Genomic DNA, 18,964 nt, shown 5'->3' on the forward strand with positions numbered 1-18,964 from the left:
ATCCTTGTGTCCTTTTTTTCTGTACTTGTTTATTCTGTGCTATATCCTGTATTGCTTTCTGGGCTTTTCTTACTGTCCCTCCCATGTATATCACTATAGTCCCTGAAAGAGAGCTGAAATGAGGTGCAACTAAGGTAATATATATGACTTGTTTCTTTCACATGTTACTCTTCACCCTGGCCTTTCAAGTCATTGCTTTTCTGTTGAGCTGTTTTTGTGGTTCCTGTCCTTGTCTTCAGGTTTGTATGTTACATGAAGATATACCTTGAGCTAACCTCATTTTTAGGAATTCCCATACTAGTCTTCCCCGTGGTGCAGACAACCAACATCATCATTCCTTTTTTTTTCTCAGAGTTGTCAGACTTTATCCTATGCTGTCTCATGTACTTATGAATTTTGTCTTAAAAACATGTTCTCCTAAATCAGCCCTCTTGGGGAACTTAGGTTTATTCTAAAATCTGTTGAGAGATGTTGGGTAATGTAGTAACTGAGAAATGCAAAAAACACCTCTTAATATACCATGTATATATACTATTTTTGACCTTTACATCTGGATAATCATCTACTGTTGTAGAAAGGATCTTATTATAAGGGTAAGCTCTGTTGTGTGCCACAAGTGTTAAAAATTATTTTCTTTCTGCTTACTTTTGTTATAACAACAGGGAGAGATTCACATTCAATGGGAAGCCAACATTAAGATCACAGTCTATGAGTCCTCCTCACCGGACAGATGAAGATAACCTAGCTGCATCACTGTCTGTAAGCTGCTTCTCCTTCTTGTAATAAAACCTCTTGTAGTTTCAATGAGTTTTTTTTATATATTCCTGTAAAGCTGTTATTTCCAAGTGCATGACTCATGATCCCTGTGTACAAATGGAGATATTTAGGAAGGAGTGACATGGACTAAAGCTCATCAGCATCTGCCCTCTGTGCACAGGAAAAAACTTCTGGTAGGATACTCTCAATTCATCCTAAAGGTTGAGCTATGTTTAGTATAGTGTGTTTAATGTCAGACATGCTGTTATCCACAGGCTTTGCAAATTGGCTGTATTGACATCATCTTGTATTTGCAATAATAGATTTTAAAAAAATCTGCATAGATGGATTTGGCTCTCTTTAATGACAGCTGACCTTTGAGTGAATTTTGGACAGTTTGTTTTATCAAACTCTCAACGACTAGCATTATATCTGACTGAAAGACAGCAGTCAGACTTCAAGTAAAACTGTTTTAGTCCAAACTATTTAATGGTATTGTATGACAGCAAGCATTTAAAACTAAAATTACTCCTGAAAAATTAAAGCTATCAAAACATATGATGTTGCTGTTCTCTTTTACAAATGTGTTTTGTAGCCTTTTAACATCCAGTGTTCATTACCTCAGAGAAGTCCATCTCCTCTAGTTTCTTCACCGTAGTCAGTGTGTCGTTTATAGGTCCCACACCTCCATGAAATATTTTATTTGCTGTATGTATATTCTAGATCTGCCCACGTTTATTTCTTGATTGTATCAGAGGAACATCTTAGAACAATTGCAGCTGGGAGTGGGCTATTGACTTGTGAGCAATTCATATAGACTGTTCTTACTTTTCTTTACTGGGCACAAATAAGAACTTCCTGAGGAAGTGAACTGCAAATAGGTTAAACTGGAAGCTTGTATGGCTCTCCCATCAGCTGCCAAAGACAGTTAGGTATGGCTCATTTCTAGAGTGTGTTCCCTGAAGAATGGAGTTTTGTCTTACTTATTTTTGTGAACACACCCTGTGTAGAGGAGGCCATTGCTTTGGAATTAGTAAGTAAAATAAAGAACTATATTAAAGTGAGGCGGGAGGGTGATTCATCCTCCTCTGAACTCCTTGCTAGCACACTATGCTACTGGTAACTGAGCTATTTAGATTAAAGCTGTGACAAGTACCATGACACAGTTAGGAAGAGCAGAGTAGGCATTACCAAATTTAATGAAAAGGTTTTTTTGCACTGTCTCTATCAGCTCTTCTGACATTTCCTTTGACTTTTTATGTTCCAGGACCATCATAAAAAAGCCACTGCTTTGGACGACAGTGACCTCGAAGCACGTCTCAATAGTTGGAATCTCGGGGTAAAATAAGAAGTGCATTATTTATTTATTGGCTTGAAATGCAGACTATATTACTAAAGAGTTTTCATCACTGAATTTAGTCATCAAAATTTTGTGTAGGAGTCTGTCTTTCAGAAATGAAATTATAAAGCTTGAGAAGGCTAATAATGAATATATGTCATCTGAAGAGGAAAAATGTTCAAATGCCTTATTTCTAAGAAATAATTTTAATATATTTACTGATAAGTCAATGAAAATAATACCTGATGGTCAAAACCAAATGTCATACTCTAGTAGAAACACAGACTGTTTCTAGTAAGCTTGAAAACATTACCTTGAATTTAAGTTAGTATAAATAGTAGTTTGGCTTTCTACGTGTGTGTTATTTTGTTTGTTTGTTTTTGTCTTTTTTAAATATAGAAATATAAAATTTGGAAGCCATTAATACAACTTAACATTTTTGGTTAGGCTTTGCCTCCTGTTGGCAAGGTTCAAGAGGCTTTTCAGTGCATTAATCTCTTTTCTTCCTTTTTAATAACTAGAATCTTTAGTCCAGGCGGTGGGCTGTTCCTGATGGAGGAAATAGGAAAGCTCAAAAATTCCTTGAGTAGGAGTCAGAGGTGTTTCCAAAAAACTTGATGTAGACATTAGAGTAATTTAAAAACATGGAGGAACAGACAAGTGTGGTTACATTTAGGAATAAAATGAGTTTTATTATGGGGAACATGAAATCCTTACGTAGGTCATGTATTTCTAAGGTCACATACTGAATTCAACATTGCACTATAGTTGCTGCTTGTGGTTCTAATGCGTTTTTACTTTTATGATATGCCTACATCAGTAGCTCACGCATTTTAAATTTTAATTAAAAATAGTGTGAAAAGTTTTGGTAAATTTTGTGCTTTCTCTACTAAGCAGAGAGTTCAAGGCTTAACAGACTGTATTACGAAGAGTTCAGATATTTGTTGCTAGCAGTAATAACTTCCTACATGAAAAGTAAAACTTGCATCACTTTGCTAACATTGTTGCTTCTTATGAGTAATAAGATTTTTTTTCATTTGCCTTGCAGCATTTCTGATTATCTCTATCAAACATTTTATTGTTCAAGTTCTTTGTATTCTAGGCATCCTTGGTTAAATGTTTTTTTAAAAAAGTTGAGTTTTGATAGTGATTAAATTTGCCTTTCACACAATGAATACTAAAACTAGCTAATTTTAAATACATTATAAAAATATGTTTTTCTTAGTCTTATTGACTCTTATCTAAACCGATGTGGGACTATGAAGCATTCATGCCTTGAAGTTGCATTTGCAATGTAGAAAAGAAAAAATTGTTTTGTTGTTTGAAGGGAAAAGTGTCAGAGCCAGCAGTTTAGACAAATTCAAGTAATCTTTGGCCGTGCTGTTACTTTGAACTTGCTTTGTTATTCCTTAGCTATTTTAGAATATATTTAAAAATTCCTCAACTATCATATTTTATTAACAACTGCCAATAAACTTCTGCATGCTGTTGCAAATTTAGTGTACTTCAGAAATGGGACATCCCCACCTTCCCTTTAGTTATTTCTTGAGAAGTAACTAAATATCATAAAATATATGTAGTGTCAGGAAAATAAGCTTGCTGAATAAGGGAATTATTTCCTTAGAAACTTGCTTTCTGTTTTTTCCTGGTATTGGCTAAACTTGTAGGTTGTACACAAACAATTTTTGGATTTAAAATGTAAGTTATGTAGAGGAATAACAATGAACTAGACCCCTACATATTCTTACCCAACCTACTTATGTTTTTTCACAATGCTTCTGGTATGGTTTCATTTGTCATGGTAGCCAATTTCAGATGTGACAAAGCCAGTCTTTTAAACATCCCAGGAAATTCAATGCTTCATCTTAGGTAGGAAGCATACAAAGAGATTGTACCCTGGGGAAATAGCAAAAGGGTTTTTAATCAGGGAGAACATCATTTTTCGTTATTGAAATTTGGCCAGGACAAGAGTTATCTCTTTGGCTTTTACCAGAAGCAATGTGCAATCTTCAGTCCAAAGAATTTGGACACTCAGGTCTTGTACAGAAAGATTTATCATGGCAAACGTTATTGCATAATAAAGGTTTAACAGGACTGAGGCCAAAGAAATTCTGTGGTCAGTGGCTTGAAATATGTTATCTTGTTTGGAGAAATTATATATAACACAGGGTTAAAGTAGATGCAAACACAGAGTTCTTGGGTGGCTACAGCAGCAGTGTATGATATGCCTGGTTTGTGTACTTAGTTCACATCTGCCCATGTCTTTCCAGTCTAGTTAAGCTCAACCATTTTTGTACAAACCATTTGATTATCTTTTGTTTGGTTTCTTAGTCTGTCTGCTTACTATAAACATACCTACTGTATATGTTGTGGTGTTGGAGGGCAGCAACACTGTAAAAACTTTCCCACAGTGAACTCCAAGTGGTGTTGTGACTTCAAAAAATAAATTCAACTTCATGCTGACAAACAATCTTTATGCGCTTTAATGTCCTTCCACTAAGACTGCAGAAGCAGCATTAAAGTGAACTTCCCTACAAATTATGATGTTAGATAAGAATGTCCTTACTCAAATTTCCTGAAGCTACTCAGCAGTTATTTCTGTAGTGAACAAGCAGGCTGGCTGGGTTTGTTAGATTAAAGTAAGAACTTAGGGCAAGGTTCAGTTTAGTTGTTTACCATTTCAAAATCTGAAGTGTTCTTAACTCTTTCATGTGTGTTTTTCCATCCTTGTTTTGAAAACAATCACATTTTGTCTTTGAAGGAGCTTACAGGGGGAATGTACAACAAGCCTGCCGATCTAAATGCTTTTTTCCTGCATCTTAATATATACAACATACCTTCTGACTCCGTTACTGAACAGTAATAAGATACAATTGTATATTATTGAAGACAAATAGACCTTGATAAACATCTTCTGAAGAACAAAATGTGACTTAGGAAGGGGAAGAATGAAAGCATAACATTACCATAGTCCTTGTTGTGATATTTACTGTGTCAAAAGAGCAGAAGCTTTGGTATAAGTTTCTGGACTGTGGTAGAAAGCCTGGATGCTGTTTTCAGCCCCGAGGGTAAAATGTAGTTGACAGCCTGAGGATGAGTTTTGTGGAAGTGCTTAGTGCTCAAACTTAGGCTTTTTCTGCACTGTCCTTGTTATTATGTGGAACAATTTTAGCTCAGTTTACTTTTCCAATGAATGCTTCGCTCATGGCTTTCATTACTTTAAAACAGTATACTTTAAAAATACGTAGTTTTGTCTGCTACCTGTTGTTAAAATAAATGGCAATTGAGAATATTGAAGTTAAAAATTATGGTTAACTTACCTCAAATTCAGTTTTGGAATCTGTTTTTATGCTGGATTTCTGCCTTACTTATTTTCGTGAATTAAGAGCGTATGTTTTCATAAAGTAGATTATTTTTATTTTTTTTCTCCCCTCTTAATGGGAATCTGATTATCTATAGCCCTCCCAACACCAGGATTTACTGCTTTATGAAGACTTGAGTACTGGAAGGTGATCATGGCAGTCCTCATGAGTTGAAAAATGATTTGTTGTCTAACTGCCCAACAGAACAGGAGAAGCAAAAATATTTTCTACAAAGAGATTCAAAATGTCATTTTTTATTAAGAAGTGGTATTTACAAATTAGAGTTCAATTCTAGTTCAAATAAAGATGTCTTTCATGATGACATTTATTTGGTTCATACTCTTAAAAAAGCATGATGTGATTTACTGTTCTTCTCATGGCAGCCCTTCAGTTTCATACATATGTATTTTGGTTTGTCTTTGACCTTTTGCTTATTATTTTTAAATTTGCATGTTTCTCATAAATACAAGCTTTTTTTCTTTTTTGGGCATTCTTTATTGTGATATTCCCTCTTTAATGTGGTATAATTTTGAGAACAAGAAGTTTTGCAGAAGACCAGCATGAAAAGAATGAATGTTGAGACATTAAATGTTTACAGATCAGTTTAAGTGGATATAATCCACAACAAGTAACAAAGTGGGAACATTAAACTTCAAAGCACATATGGCTGCTGTTACAAAATCAAAAAATGCAAGACTTAGGCCATACAAAGTATTAGAGACACATTTTCCTTCTTTCTTATAAACAAGTAGGATATACCTTAGCTATTTAGACTGTAAACAGCGTAATTTCATGGTCAGATAAAGTATTTGAATTAATCATAAATATTTACATTAATTTTTAGCTTTCGAAAGAGGAAGAAGTCACCCTTTACTTTTGTTTTCCCCTCTGAGAGAGGATTTTTGGAAAATATCTATGCCTTTGAAATTCAGTTTTGCAGCCTGAGCCTTCTCAGAAGTCCACCTGGTAACGATGAAGGCTTTCAATGTTTGGGATTATCTGCTGCTCGGTATTCTGGGGAGCAAGGTCGGGGAGCAAGGTCAGGGAGCTAACCTTGAGCTTTTGGCAAGCCTTCTTCAATGGTGGGTGTCTGTAGGCAATGGTTTGGCTTGCAGGACAGATGCAATATCTGTCAATACCAAGTGAGTTAGAAGAAAGAGCATAATACTACTGCAGTTGGAGAATTTCAGATATGAAATAGTATTGCAGGTACAAATGCGTAGGCCAAAGAAAATCCTAGATTTTCTGTTTTACAGGTTTTTCTACTTTGCGTTTCCGTCTCACCCTTGATTTTTTTCTATTATTATATATGTTCTGTGTACTTGTACTTCATGATGTTCTCGTTCCTCTATTTCTCGCTCCTCTATTTCTCTCCTCACTAATCTTTTGTGTCTAACAATTTTTTAGTAGCTGCATGCAGGGTTCCTTTATTCACTACTGTCTACCCATGTTTTTTGCCATGCCAGTCATAGTGGTATATTAAAAAAGAAAAAAAAAAAACAACTTTATATGAAAGACCTAATGTATCTGGTTTAGTAAACTCATTGACAGTAAAGAAAAATGTTATTAAACTTTCAGTTTCAATGAACAGTATTATCCAATATTTCTGATGATATAGCTGGAAGTCTATGTTAAACATGCTAATATTTTCAAGTACTTCTGGGTGAAATATGACGACTCTTTAACAGCATATAGAAATTGTACATAATATTTTAGGACAGGAAATGAATAATACTGTATCAAATTGAAATTTCAGAGGGATTAAGCGTCTTTTTCACTGGTAAATTCAACTCACAAATTTATTTAATAGTACTGGAGAAAGTGCAAACACTTGATATTTGCCATGCCTCACAGATCATTCTAATTTTTTTAGAAAAAGAAAGACTAAATGTTGTAAGATATGTATTGCAACCACATTCCAAATCTCACTGCCACATTTTACAAGATTATACCCTTGAAAGCTTTTCCTGGGTATTACACGTTCTCTGTGATGTGCTGTTTGAGTTCTATCGTCTGAGAAAATTAAAAAGATAGAGGAAGTGGGTTGTGAACAATGGTTTGTATTCAGTTCTTAAAAACAGTGATTGAAAGAGCTGCTTTAATTATACTGTACTGTTAATGAATTATTTCCTTATGTTTTGTCTCTATGACTTACATATGTGGATACAGTTTCAATGCACTCATATTTTTCAAAAATGCTAGATTAAAATCATTGTAATCAGTAAATTTTCTATAGCTTTACACTAATTTAAATGAAAGTTTATTCAATAAAGTGTTGGTTTTTTTGGTATAAACTATGCATTTAGCTACTTAATTCTTTTAAAACACGCATTGATTGAATCTTTACAACCACAAGAGTTTGGAAAAATTGAATTTTTAAATGTGTAATTTCCACCGAAACTGCAGCTGCTTTAATGAAGAAATTAGTGCAGCGAATCCTACTGAATTGTTTTGTAGACTGTTATCTAAGCAGTGTCAAAGTCATTGGTATGTTTCAAAATTCAGATAAATCACTTAAGATCTCAGACCTTCAATTAAAAATTTTGAAACTATTTTAAAAATATTTCAATTTTTTTAGATCTTTCAGGAAAGAACATGGAAGAGGTTTTCTTCAACTTGCTATTTTGAGTTGTTTTGAAGTAATTTCTGTCAGCCAGGTTTTTTGTATTTTGAAGTTCATGCAATTTTCAAATATTTATTCTGAAAGTGCAATTTGAAATGCATTTGCATTAGGAAACACTAAAATTTTAAAACTTTCTGTCAATATTATATCCACAAAATAGTCTTTCGTGAAGATTGTCTATTTCTCTAACTTGTAAAAGATATTAGTGTGGTACTGGATGTTTAAATTCTGATTCTTTTCTTAAAATGTGTTGAAATGTTCTAAAAGGAGAAAGAATTATGCACGGAGAAATTAACTTTTTTAAAAATTCTAGGTTAGAGCCATGGTACCCTTTGAATCTAGAAACAGCAGAAACATTACCGCGTTTCTGATTTGCAGATTAAGTACACAGATTAGCAAACTTTCTAGTGGAAAAAAAAGTTCTTCGACTGGTAGATTCATCCAAAGGCATGCTTAAATATTTTGCTGGTTTTCTATTGAGCGATACCATGTTCGAGTTAAGTAAAGGCTCGCTGAAACAGATTATCTTTCAAACTATGCACCCAAAATTTTATTGCAAACATTTTTGAATCTTTAGAGGTAATCTTTTTTCTTCTTTTTAAGAAATAAGAAGACGATGCTGACATGATTGCTTATTCTGTAACTTTGTTTTTCAGCTAGAAAATCCAAGATATTTGCGGGAAAAACCCATGCCAGTGTCTTTGGTAGGTATTTATATTTATATTCCCTTCATATTTTATAAGGACAGGCAAACATTTTAAATATTTTTTTTCTGTTTAGGAATGATTTTTACTTGGAGTTATTACTTTGAACTTAGAATCTGCTTTTTCTCATTCAATAGACGACATCCAAAATTGGCCTAGGAAAAAGTAGCAGTTCTCGTGATGAACAGGCACTATTTCAAATGCATGAGAAAGAGGTAAGATGCTATTTATATATTTTTCTTTTTTTCAGAAAAAAAGAGAATTACAGCTAAATTAGCTATTTAGGGCATTTCTTCTCAATTTAAGTATTCACAAAGCAGTTTGTTCTACCAGAAAATCTCATATAAGGATATTTTCCCTGAAGTGGCAAGGCTTTTCATTAAATACTTAATGTATTTCCCAATTACTTACGGAATAAAAGAGACCTTCTGAGCACATGGACTATTCTTTCGAAGGAATTTTTTGTGTGGAAAAGTGAAATCTAGGAATTTTCCAAACATAGCTTTTAACAGAAGCAATGGAACCCTTGACTTAACAAGGATTTAGTGCGTTTACTTTCTATATACCTCTAAGAATCTGCAGCTATAAAACTTGTTTTTATTAAAGCCTACATTATGTCTATGTTTGCCTCATCTAGCTCCAGTCCTCTTTTATTCATTTGTGCTATTTCTTTTGAACATTATTTGGCAAGATCAGCATCAAAACATGCCTATCTAATTCTCTCATACTATGTTACTTACTTTCGACTTTTAAGAATAAAAAAATTAGTTTTGTGATCGTTTTTTCTGTTTTCATAGCTCAAGGCCTGATAAGTTGTATTCCTATGATTTTTGCCATAAATCAGTTTCATTTAGAACATCAGTCATGAGATGGAACTTGAACATGCTATATTTAGCACATGGGTTCTTCTGAAGTCATATAGGCATTACATATTTTTTGGAAAGCCAGTGAACCAGACTTCAGTAAAGCAAATGCAACATGTATTATGAGGAAAACCAAACCCAAACAAGAGCGCACATTCTTTCTCTTTTCTTCTTCAAATCCTTCAATTTTCTGGGTTTAGTCATTTGCTATTGGAAAAATAAATCATGTGCATGCAGGGAACCAGCTACGCAAAAGTACTTAAACCTACATAGGACTGCAAATATGCATGAGCTGGAAGGGAAAGGACATTGTCTGCAAATCGTGAAATCATCCCTCCCTTACGTGGTATGTTGTAAGAACATTTAAGAATTACAATGGTCCTAAAGTTAATTTCAAGGACGATTCAGAAGCATCTTTAACTGAGACACAAGGGAGGCTAAATTTGGTTTGCAGATACCTACGTTATTTTATTAACGATGAATATGAAATTCTGCTTTATGTTGCTGGCTGGAAATCTAATGCGATGCATAAACAAGCAGCCATACACCAGTTGCATGACACATGTATTTCACTTTCTCTGCGCTGTTCTAATATTCACTGTTCTTTTCTATCGACAGTCTTCAAACCACCGTTGCCTCAGGGTGAGGCAAGGCAAGGTTTCATAAGATGTGAAAATAGACTAAAAAATAAATTGTAAGCACAATATTGTCATTTAAATAATATTTTTAAATTAAACAAATAGGAATGCATGCCAAGTAGCAATATAAAGTACTCAGTGAATGGGTTTCTAGTCCTGTGAAAAAATCCTCTAAACCATGCAGTAAAAATCCAGTACTTTTTCCTAATATTACTCTACAGTGGGCTAGTTTAAACTGGAAAGGCTATAGAAAGTATTTCGCAATCACCATGTGTGCGCTGTTAAGTAGAAAACTTAAATGTGTTTTCATCTTATTTTGTTTGTGAAGCTCAATTAAGAATAAAGTCTTTTCATTTATAGAATGTAAATGTATTAACAGGAGGAGTGCTGTACAAGAGCTTTTGCAAACCTTTAATTGTTTTCAACCTCTTTGTAGTAGAACATAAAATAGGATAACTGTGGTTTTTTGCTTTTAACCTTTAGACCTTTGTTCATAAACCATTCCTGCACCTGTTTTGACTCTGTAATGCTAAACACATGGCCATTTTCAATGATAACCACATCACAGATTTGTGAAAATGTGAATATCATCAGGCAGTGGTTTTTAGTCATATTTTCCCCAAATACTTCGGACATGGATTAAACCATTTGGGAAACTGTCATTACCAAAAAATCCTGGGTTCAAACAAGGAAGATGCAACAAAACAGGAGTATATCAGTTTTCAGCAGTACAGCAAAACAGAACAGATCGTATGAGTGGCTTATCTTGATAAATAGGAAAAAGCCTCCCTTTGAACTTCACCTTTGGTCATCCTGAGTGCTACCCAATACTCCACAGAGCAGACTAGACTCTACAAATGATGTCTAAATGAATCTGAGGCAAGAATCTTCTGATATTATTCTTTTTAAATTGAAGGTTGTAAACAATGTTAGTACATTGTGCAATAACTGCTAGGAAGTTTCATCTGTCTGGGATAACTGAAAACACTGAGTGTTCGCAATGCTTTTGTTGACTTTATCACTTTATCACTTTGCTGTTTTGATTTTTAGAAAACTGGTGATAAAAGACTGAGCATTGCAGTGCCCATTCTTTTCCAGCCTCATGTATCTTGAAGCAATCTGGCAGAAATGGTTGTCTTTTCTACAGTCAGCTGAGTAGATGTTGTAGTGCAACTGCAGGGGGGAGTAGTTGCGGGGAAGGCAGTGGTTGAATTTTCAAGAGGATATGGAATACTTGCAGGATAATTTCCACCGATTTGTCGTGTGAAATGAGGACTGATGGAGTGAGTAGGAGCCCAGAGAAAAGGAGAGATGATCTGAGTATTGAAAGATACCTTAAAGCATAGAGAATGGGGAGAAAAGGTCTTTTCTTCCCCCTGAACTCACTTTAATGGATTGAGGACTGGATGAAAGATGAAAAAGAAGAAAGGTTTTTTTTTGTTTTCAAAAATGTTTAAAATACAGATTTAGAACTTCTGTCTTTATGATCTTGATTTTTTTCTCTCCTTTTTTGTGAATAGCCCTGCAATGATATGAATTTTGTTTGTAAAGATCATCAAGCCACGAATATAGCTTTGCTGCACTGTTGGCATCTAGTCATTTATTTATGTGAAGATAAAATCAGCATGCTGCAGTGACAATGTTATACTTAAGTGTTGGTCTGGCTAAAAATGACCTGAATTTAAGGTGTTGAAAGCAGATATGCTTTGCTTCGCACTTAACCAGCAGGAGATTATGGCTTGATGTGGAGTGAATTGCACAAGGGCTCTGGTCTAGATGTTCACCAAAAGGGAACATACATAGGATGTAGTGGAAAGAAGGCAGAGAGGAAAGTAAGTTGTTGAACTTTTCGAGGAAGAATAAATAGTGCTTGCTGGTGTTATCAGAGAATAGTAGTGGTGTTTTAGAAACAAATGAGAAAACAATTGGAGAAAAAAATGCACTGCTCCAATTAGAAGGAGATGGGCATGCTCTGTAGGAATGAAGCAAAATGGATCAGATTATAGAAACAATTATATTAACCATAATTTCAACAGCAGGTGAACCTTGTATTCTCCTTTCAGCAAAGCTATGGAGGAATCAATGAGCATCATTACTTTGGTTTTGATTTCTTCCTCTTAATTGCTTTGTATATGGCAAAATATATAAATACGTGAATGAGACATTTAATGCATACTAGATTAATTAGAAGCAATAAACAAATTTATATGGAGACAGTATTCTTAAAGAAAGATGCTTGTAATTAAATTAAGCTTTTACCAATTTAACATTATTGTGCTTTGAGCTACGTCACTGATTTGATATTTTTTTTCTTCATTGAAAAGAGGTATTTTGTCCATATTTTTCTGAGAATGGTAATAAAATCTATCAGTATTGCTCTCTTGTACATTATAATGAAACAAAAGCGGATGTGTGCTCATGTGTACGTACGTCTTTCTAGAGTTTAAATGTACACAGTGGATGGATATAAATATGTATAGATTTGGAGTTGAGAAGGCTGAAGGAGCCTATTTAGGCATGTCCTGTGGCTGGTGACCCTGCTTATACTTTAAGCTCAGAGGTATTTACTAATAATAGCAGGAGAGAGAATTTTTCTGACTTTCTGAATGCGTTTCAGTTGCAAAGGTACTGATAGGTGGGCCTAAAACTTGAAATTTGCAGTAACTGGAGCTTTATGCAGTTCCATAGTCAGTTTGGAGCTTCTTGTGTTGCAATGATCTTTTTGATTACTCTGTTTTTCATTCTCACTTATCCTAATTTACTGTTCATCTTTTGTCTCCCTGTTCATCCAAAACTGTCAAAACTGTTGTTAAACTTCCTGTTGTTTTTGAACTGGTAAAAGTTAAATTTTTTAATTCTTACATTTTAACAACAGCCTCCACCAGAATGCATGTTGAATTCTGTTTACTTATATGTGGTTCATAAGAAGAGGCAAAAAAAATCCAAAAAGGCAGAAAAGACATAATTATTCCTTCTTGATTTTTACTTTTCCATAACTTTTTCGTATGATAGCTTGGTTCTGAAAGTACTTTCGTTTCCCTTTAAAAATTTTATATATATTATATTAAAAACAGTAAGTGTTATGACTTTGAGTATTCTCTGGTTTGTTTGAATTTTCTTCTTTATGGACTAACCTGAAGCCTGTATTGAATGAAGTGTCTGATTTATTTTGAGAATTCAGTTGTAAACTGACTCTCCCCCCATAGTTATCATTCTGAACACAGATCTATTAGTTTAAAAATGCAACAATCTTGACTTGTTAACACGGTTCCTGACTGGATGTCCTGTTCCCAAGAACATATGCAAGTTGTCCATTGTCTTCCGTATGAGGAAATCGTATCCTGTCTGCTTTGATAACTCTACAGAATGTAGTGTAATAAAATCCAAACCTTATTTTATTGCTAGACTGGTGTGAGACATACAGTGTATATCAGGATGAGACATGTTTTCATAAACTGACTTGTGATTTATAATTCCTGATACTAATTGAGCTGGGCATGGGGATATATATGGACATGTATATTTATTTATTTTTTGCAATAGATTGTGAACTATGTCTTTAATTATTGCACATATGTGCTGGAGACATTGAGAAAGATCAAAGCGGTAGGTTAGCAATTCAAACTAGCGTTTTAACCAGTAAAATGTCCAGATGGTTGCCAAGCAGCTGGGAATTAATCTTTTGCTGCATGATTAATCTCTACCTCAGTGTCTCATTTTTGTCTTTTTAAGTTTGATTTTTACATGTATAGATCCTGGTATTCATGGCAGAAAATACATTGAGTAGAAAAAGTAGGTACCATACACTGTTATTCCCACGTTGCAATTGTGAAATAAAGGCAGAAGTGTGCTTTTAATGACTGTTTCAGGAGATCCTGAGGTGACTACAAAATTCAGTAGCTGGTGAAATATAACATATAAACAAATATGAAATAACACCGGGAAAGTAAGTTCTGTTGATTAAGTGTATATAGAATGATTTATTTTGCTAGGCATAGCACTAAGCAGAATTAAATTATATGAACTTTTCAAGTAGTATCTACTATCTTCATTATACTCAGATTTTTACTAACTCCCTTTAAAATCGGTATGATTTTGGCACATTCAGAAGGCTCAGCAGGGTTCAGTTCTCAATGCTGTCAATTGAAGATAGTTTGTTACGTTTCTGAGCTCTCTTTTATATAATTGCATCTGATAATTTGTTACTATATATAAGCTTTGACAATTCCTAAACATAGTTTTAACTTTTTTGGTACTTACTGATGTCAGTCTCTTCTACAAGTGGCAGACACATTTGTTATATATGGAAGTGGGGTGGTTACCACTCCAAATAGAGCTGTTAAGTAATATGATGTGCTGTAGTACTAATACACACACTGTTTATTAGCTATATAAAAAACCCTTTAGAGTAAAAATACCAATTCAAGTTATAACAGTTGGTGGGATACAAGGCAGTATGCTTTTCTCCCCATTCCCACCACCCTCAACTTGGAAATCTATGAAAAAATATATTGTTCTCTTTTAAAAGAGATTAATGACTTTTACATATAAATACCAACAATTATTCATTCAATTATTTTTCTGTATACACCAAATGTTCAGTGTCATTAAAAAAAAAAAAACAGACATTTTTCTTGACAGGGTAAAGCTGGGCTGGTATGGTTTGGTTTAGGACAAAGCCTTTCATTTTTAGTGGCTATAAAAATGGAACAATGTCATACTAACTTTTTTATGTAGGTGAACGTCTAGTTTCTCTTCAAACAGTACTCTGTAAAAATATTGTAAATGAAAGTAGTAGCTGTCATGTTTTTAAAGAGTACAAATACAAAGAAGGTTAGATATGTGGAGGGAAGTATACATGTTTGTTAGGTCAAATAATGTAGTCCAGATCATAAACATAGTCTCCTGTGGAAGGATCTCTGCATCTGGGCAAAATGCCATGTATATAAAGGCTCTTTTTACATTCTAACTTCTGGCTTGCATGTTTCACTTGTCTGCTGCTTTTCTTTCAGTCTGTCTGGATTATTGAGACTGTAAGCTCTTTGCAACAGAGACTTTCTAAGACAGTTTTTTTTTCATGTTAGGCATTATGTTGGATGGTAATATTGATGGTATTTAATGCAGAAGTTTATTTATTATTAAAGGAGTTTGTTTATTATTTAAGGAGTGATTATGTATCTGCTGTTTCAAAATGAAGTTATACATTTATTTTTTGGGGGGGAAGGAGGGAGATATGTATATTACCCTGGGAAGATGAGCACAGCAACATCAGGAAAAAAGCCCAACCTTAATGTGAATCCCAGCTGGAAAACCTGCTTTTATTGTGTGTCATGTTCTACTAGGAAAAATATTATTTATGACTTCCTTTAATTTATACATTAGTGCCCTGGAAATCAAAAAAGACAGGCTGCAAAAGTATCCTGTCTAGCCCTCACAGGATCATTTTGGGAAATGTCTGCACCTGAAACAGTGAAAAACAATGGGCCTCGACACTTAAAAGCTCCTTTGCATATTTTAAAAAATGTATGTGTAAAAAGGACTCAAAATAGTCCTCTTTTATTGTATAGAATCCCATTTATCGAGGGAACCAAAGTGAAGCTCAGGGAAATGGAGCAGTCGCTGGTTTTGTACCTGGAGCACAGGGAGAGGGGCTCTGTTATGGCTAGGCTTCATCTTCCTGCTGCTCAAAGTCAGACTCCTTGAAATCGAAACCTGGGGAGAAATGCAAACTTCTCACCAAAGTATCATTTTTCTCAACAAAACATTTGTCCTTATACCTTGCTAATTTATTTGTAAAGGTGTTTACAGACAAGCTTGTCTGTAGACTTACATTGCTTTACATTGCCATAGCTTAAACATTCTCCTGGTTTTGGTCTTCCTGGGATTTTATGGTGAACAATTACCAGCAATGTCATCCATGTCAGATCTGAGTTGTTTTTTCTTGTAAGTCTGAGACTTCTTGGCTTGTTATCCTTCCTCTAATTAGTTTAATTGAACAACATAGGCTTGAGAGACTTGATGCTTCCAAAAAACAGTTTTTCTGCTATTCCATCTTTTAGACTTCGTGTATAGTCACCAAACTTTCCTGTGCAATGTGCTCCTAGAGTACTATCAGCACTTACAAGGAAAACAAATATTTTTCGATGTGCTTGTTAAATATGAAAAATGATATTAAGGTATATATCATGTGACAAGTGTGCTTGTTACAGACAGCTGATTGCAACAAAAACAGGAGGCACAATTTTTACAATTATTTTGAAAATGGAAGAGTAGTTTCAATATGAGAAAAAGAAATATATATATATATATATATACTGCAGAAATTTCTATTCAAAGTAATTGCTATAAATATAGTATTCATTTCTTTCCTTTTTTTCCTCTCCAGTAATTTTTTTTGACACTTTTCAGGTTGTTCCTCCCCTTGAATTGCTCTAAATGTTAACATTTTTTATTTTATTTTAATGTTTAACGCACCTCGAAGTTGATCTTAATTTTTTTGAGGGTACAATACAAGATAGAGAAATAACACAATGAAAAAAAATACATTGTTAATTATAATCTGAAATGCATTATTCCAAATTGCTTTTGTATGAAGTTCTGATTTTACACATAATCTTGAGTGTTTTTCAGGTGTGGTATCTGTTGCCATGGCCTGCCCATATAGATTAAAACACTGTATGAATTATAGGTATTTGTATATTTTTTTAACCCTGGATGTTAAAAGCAAGTAAACATGATTCAGTAGAAAGTTCTAGTTGTGTTTCCAGTTGTTTTTTTTAAAGAAATCTTTCTCTTCCGTGAAAATATCAAAGCTTTGCATTGTGAACTGCTTTCTTTAAGCAGCTGCATTACACCAAGACAAATAAGTTTTGTCGTACACTGTAAGATATGCAAGTCATTGTTCTGTGCTGTTAGCTCTTACTTTGAAGTTCTCATTTATTGTTTACATCCTCCTCCCCCTTTCCTCTCCTCCTCCCTCTCCCATATATTCATAGACTTGGAAGAAATCTGGCAAGCACACAAGTGCTGTTTTGTCAAATATCCAAAACCCCTCTCTGATGGATGTTAGAGCTTCGCAATGCCCCTCTGGCCTAAGGGTGATCCCGGTAATGAGACAAGTGAACAGTGAGCAGTGGCTCAAAGCTCTCTCCAAACTACAGCCTCAAATTAACATACTTAGTTTACTCAGTGATTGACTTTTAAATCAGGTATTTCAGTATTCCTACAAATTCTTGTAAATAGTGACAAGATGAATATATGTCTTCTGTCGTGAGGAAAAGCTGGGATGTCACCTTTATTTTTCCAAAGATTTATGACTCTTGCAGGTTAGTTTCTATCAGTTTTAGTTGGACAGTTATTTAAATTTTCATGGCAACAAACCTGTGTTATGAAAATGTAAGACAGTGATATGATGAAAATCCATTTTCAGGTAACTACTTGCTGGATTTAGTGTGTTTTTTGTTGTTTTTTGTTAATTAGGAAGAAAGTGTGACTAGCCACATAAAAGCAGTTCTGTTGATACCACCCTCCATGGCTTTAAGTAACAGGGACAGGACAGATGTTTGACATCAGTAATGTTTACGTGGCCTTAGGGTTTAATTGCCTCATACTCTTTGTAAGGAGAGTAAACAATGACAGAAATCCGAAGGAATGATGTTCAGGCTACAGCAATGGCTGCATTTCCTACATAGTTGGAAACTTCTCTGATACAGCTATCTATCTACACAATATCTACACTTCTTTTTTTTTGACTCTGGTAACATGTTGTAAACTTAATGTTCTCTGCTGCCTCTGAACTAGTAATAAAAGCTATTAAAACTGATGAGCATCAGAGCAATTAGTCACTTCTAACAAAGTGAATGACAGATTTTCTAAGCTGTCTTTATCTGTTTTCTCTAACACTCGTGAAGGTGTTAGTTTGTTACTGCGGTCAGTCAGTTTGTTTCTCGATATATGTTTAATAAAGTAAAACGCTGAAGTGCAAAGGGCAGTTTATAAAAGAGGAACGTGTAAAAGTTATAAAGTGCTGTTCCACAGGAAATTGAGACCAACTTAGCAAATGAGGTTTGGCATTTGGGTAGCTACAGATATGCAATTGATTCAATTAAGTATGCTTGTAATTTCAAAGATACTCCTTTATTTAAATTAGTATTTAATCAAAGATTAAAACTTTGAAGTGGCAGGGGAGAAGTTTCACCCAGTTGTGAAGTGAGCCCATTTGCTTCAAACCCAGTCTTAATGAGATCCCTTTTTAAAATGTTTGCATCATGCGATTTGTATTTTTAATTTACATATGCGGTGAATTTGTGTAAGGCCAGCTTCCAAAGGGTGGGCCAAAAAGTTTGCTTTCTGGCTTTTCTGGAAATTTTCCATAGAAGAAATTACAAATGTAGGGTTTTAAAACCAATATATCTGTATTTTTACAGCAAATACTCACACTAACATTTCCAGAGATTACAATGAAAAATGCTGGAGATGTGTGTCTTGGAAGTATTGCACTGGGAAGTATTGTTCCTGGAGATTATTTTATTTTTATTTTATTTATCAGATACTCATTACAAATACAGGTTTCAACTTAAGCTGAAAGCTTGATGTGCATACAAATCATTGATTTTTCAAAGATTTTTAAAATCAGGCTCCCTAATATTTATTTATATGGTATGTCCTGAAGTGACCAAA

The 18,964-nt window shown here is 34.2% G+C and overlaps 1 protein-coding gene across 11 annotated transcripts in view; it reads left to right on the forward strand.

Annotated features, from left to right (window-relative positions):
• Positions 1-18,964, forward strand: part of CEP112 (centrosomal protein 112) — a 162,975-nt gene that overhangs the window by 8,832 nt on the left and 135,179 nt on the right. For all 11 annotated transcript variants that reach the window (XR_005813688.1, XM_040530960.1, XM_040530958.1 and 8 more), the window contains 4 exons: positions 663-759; positions 2,024-2,095; positions 8,737-8,784; positions 8,922-8,999. Coding sequence is in view for 10 of the 11 variants with exons in the window: in XM_040530960.1 (XP_040386894.1) it covers positions 663-759; positions 2,024-2,095; positions 8,737-8,784; positions 8,922-8,999 (295 nt within the window). In the remaining variant the exon portion in view is untranslated. The remainder of the gene's footprint in view (positions 1-662; positions 760-2,023; positions 2,096-8,736; positions 8,785-8,921; positions 9,000-18,964) is intronic.

Source organism: Cygnus olor, chromosome 18, assembly GCF_009769625.2.
Source record: "Cygnus olor isolate bCygOlo1 chromosome 18, bCygOlo1.pri.v2, whole genome shotgun sequence".
NCBI lineage: Eukaryota > Metazoa > Chordata > Aves > Anseriformes > Anatidae > Cygnus > Cygnus olor.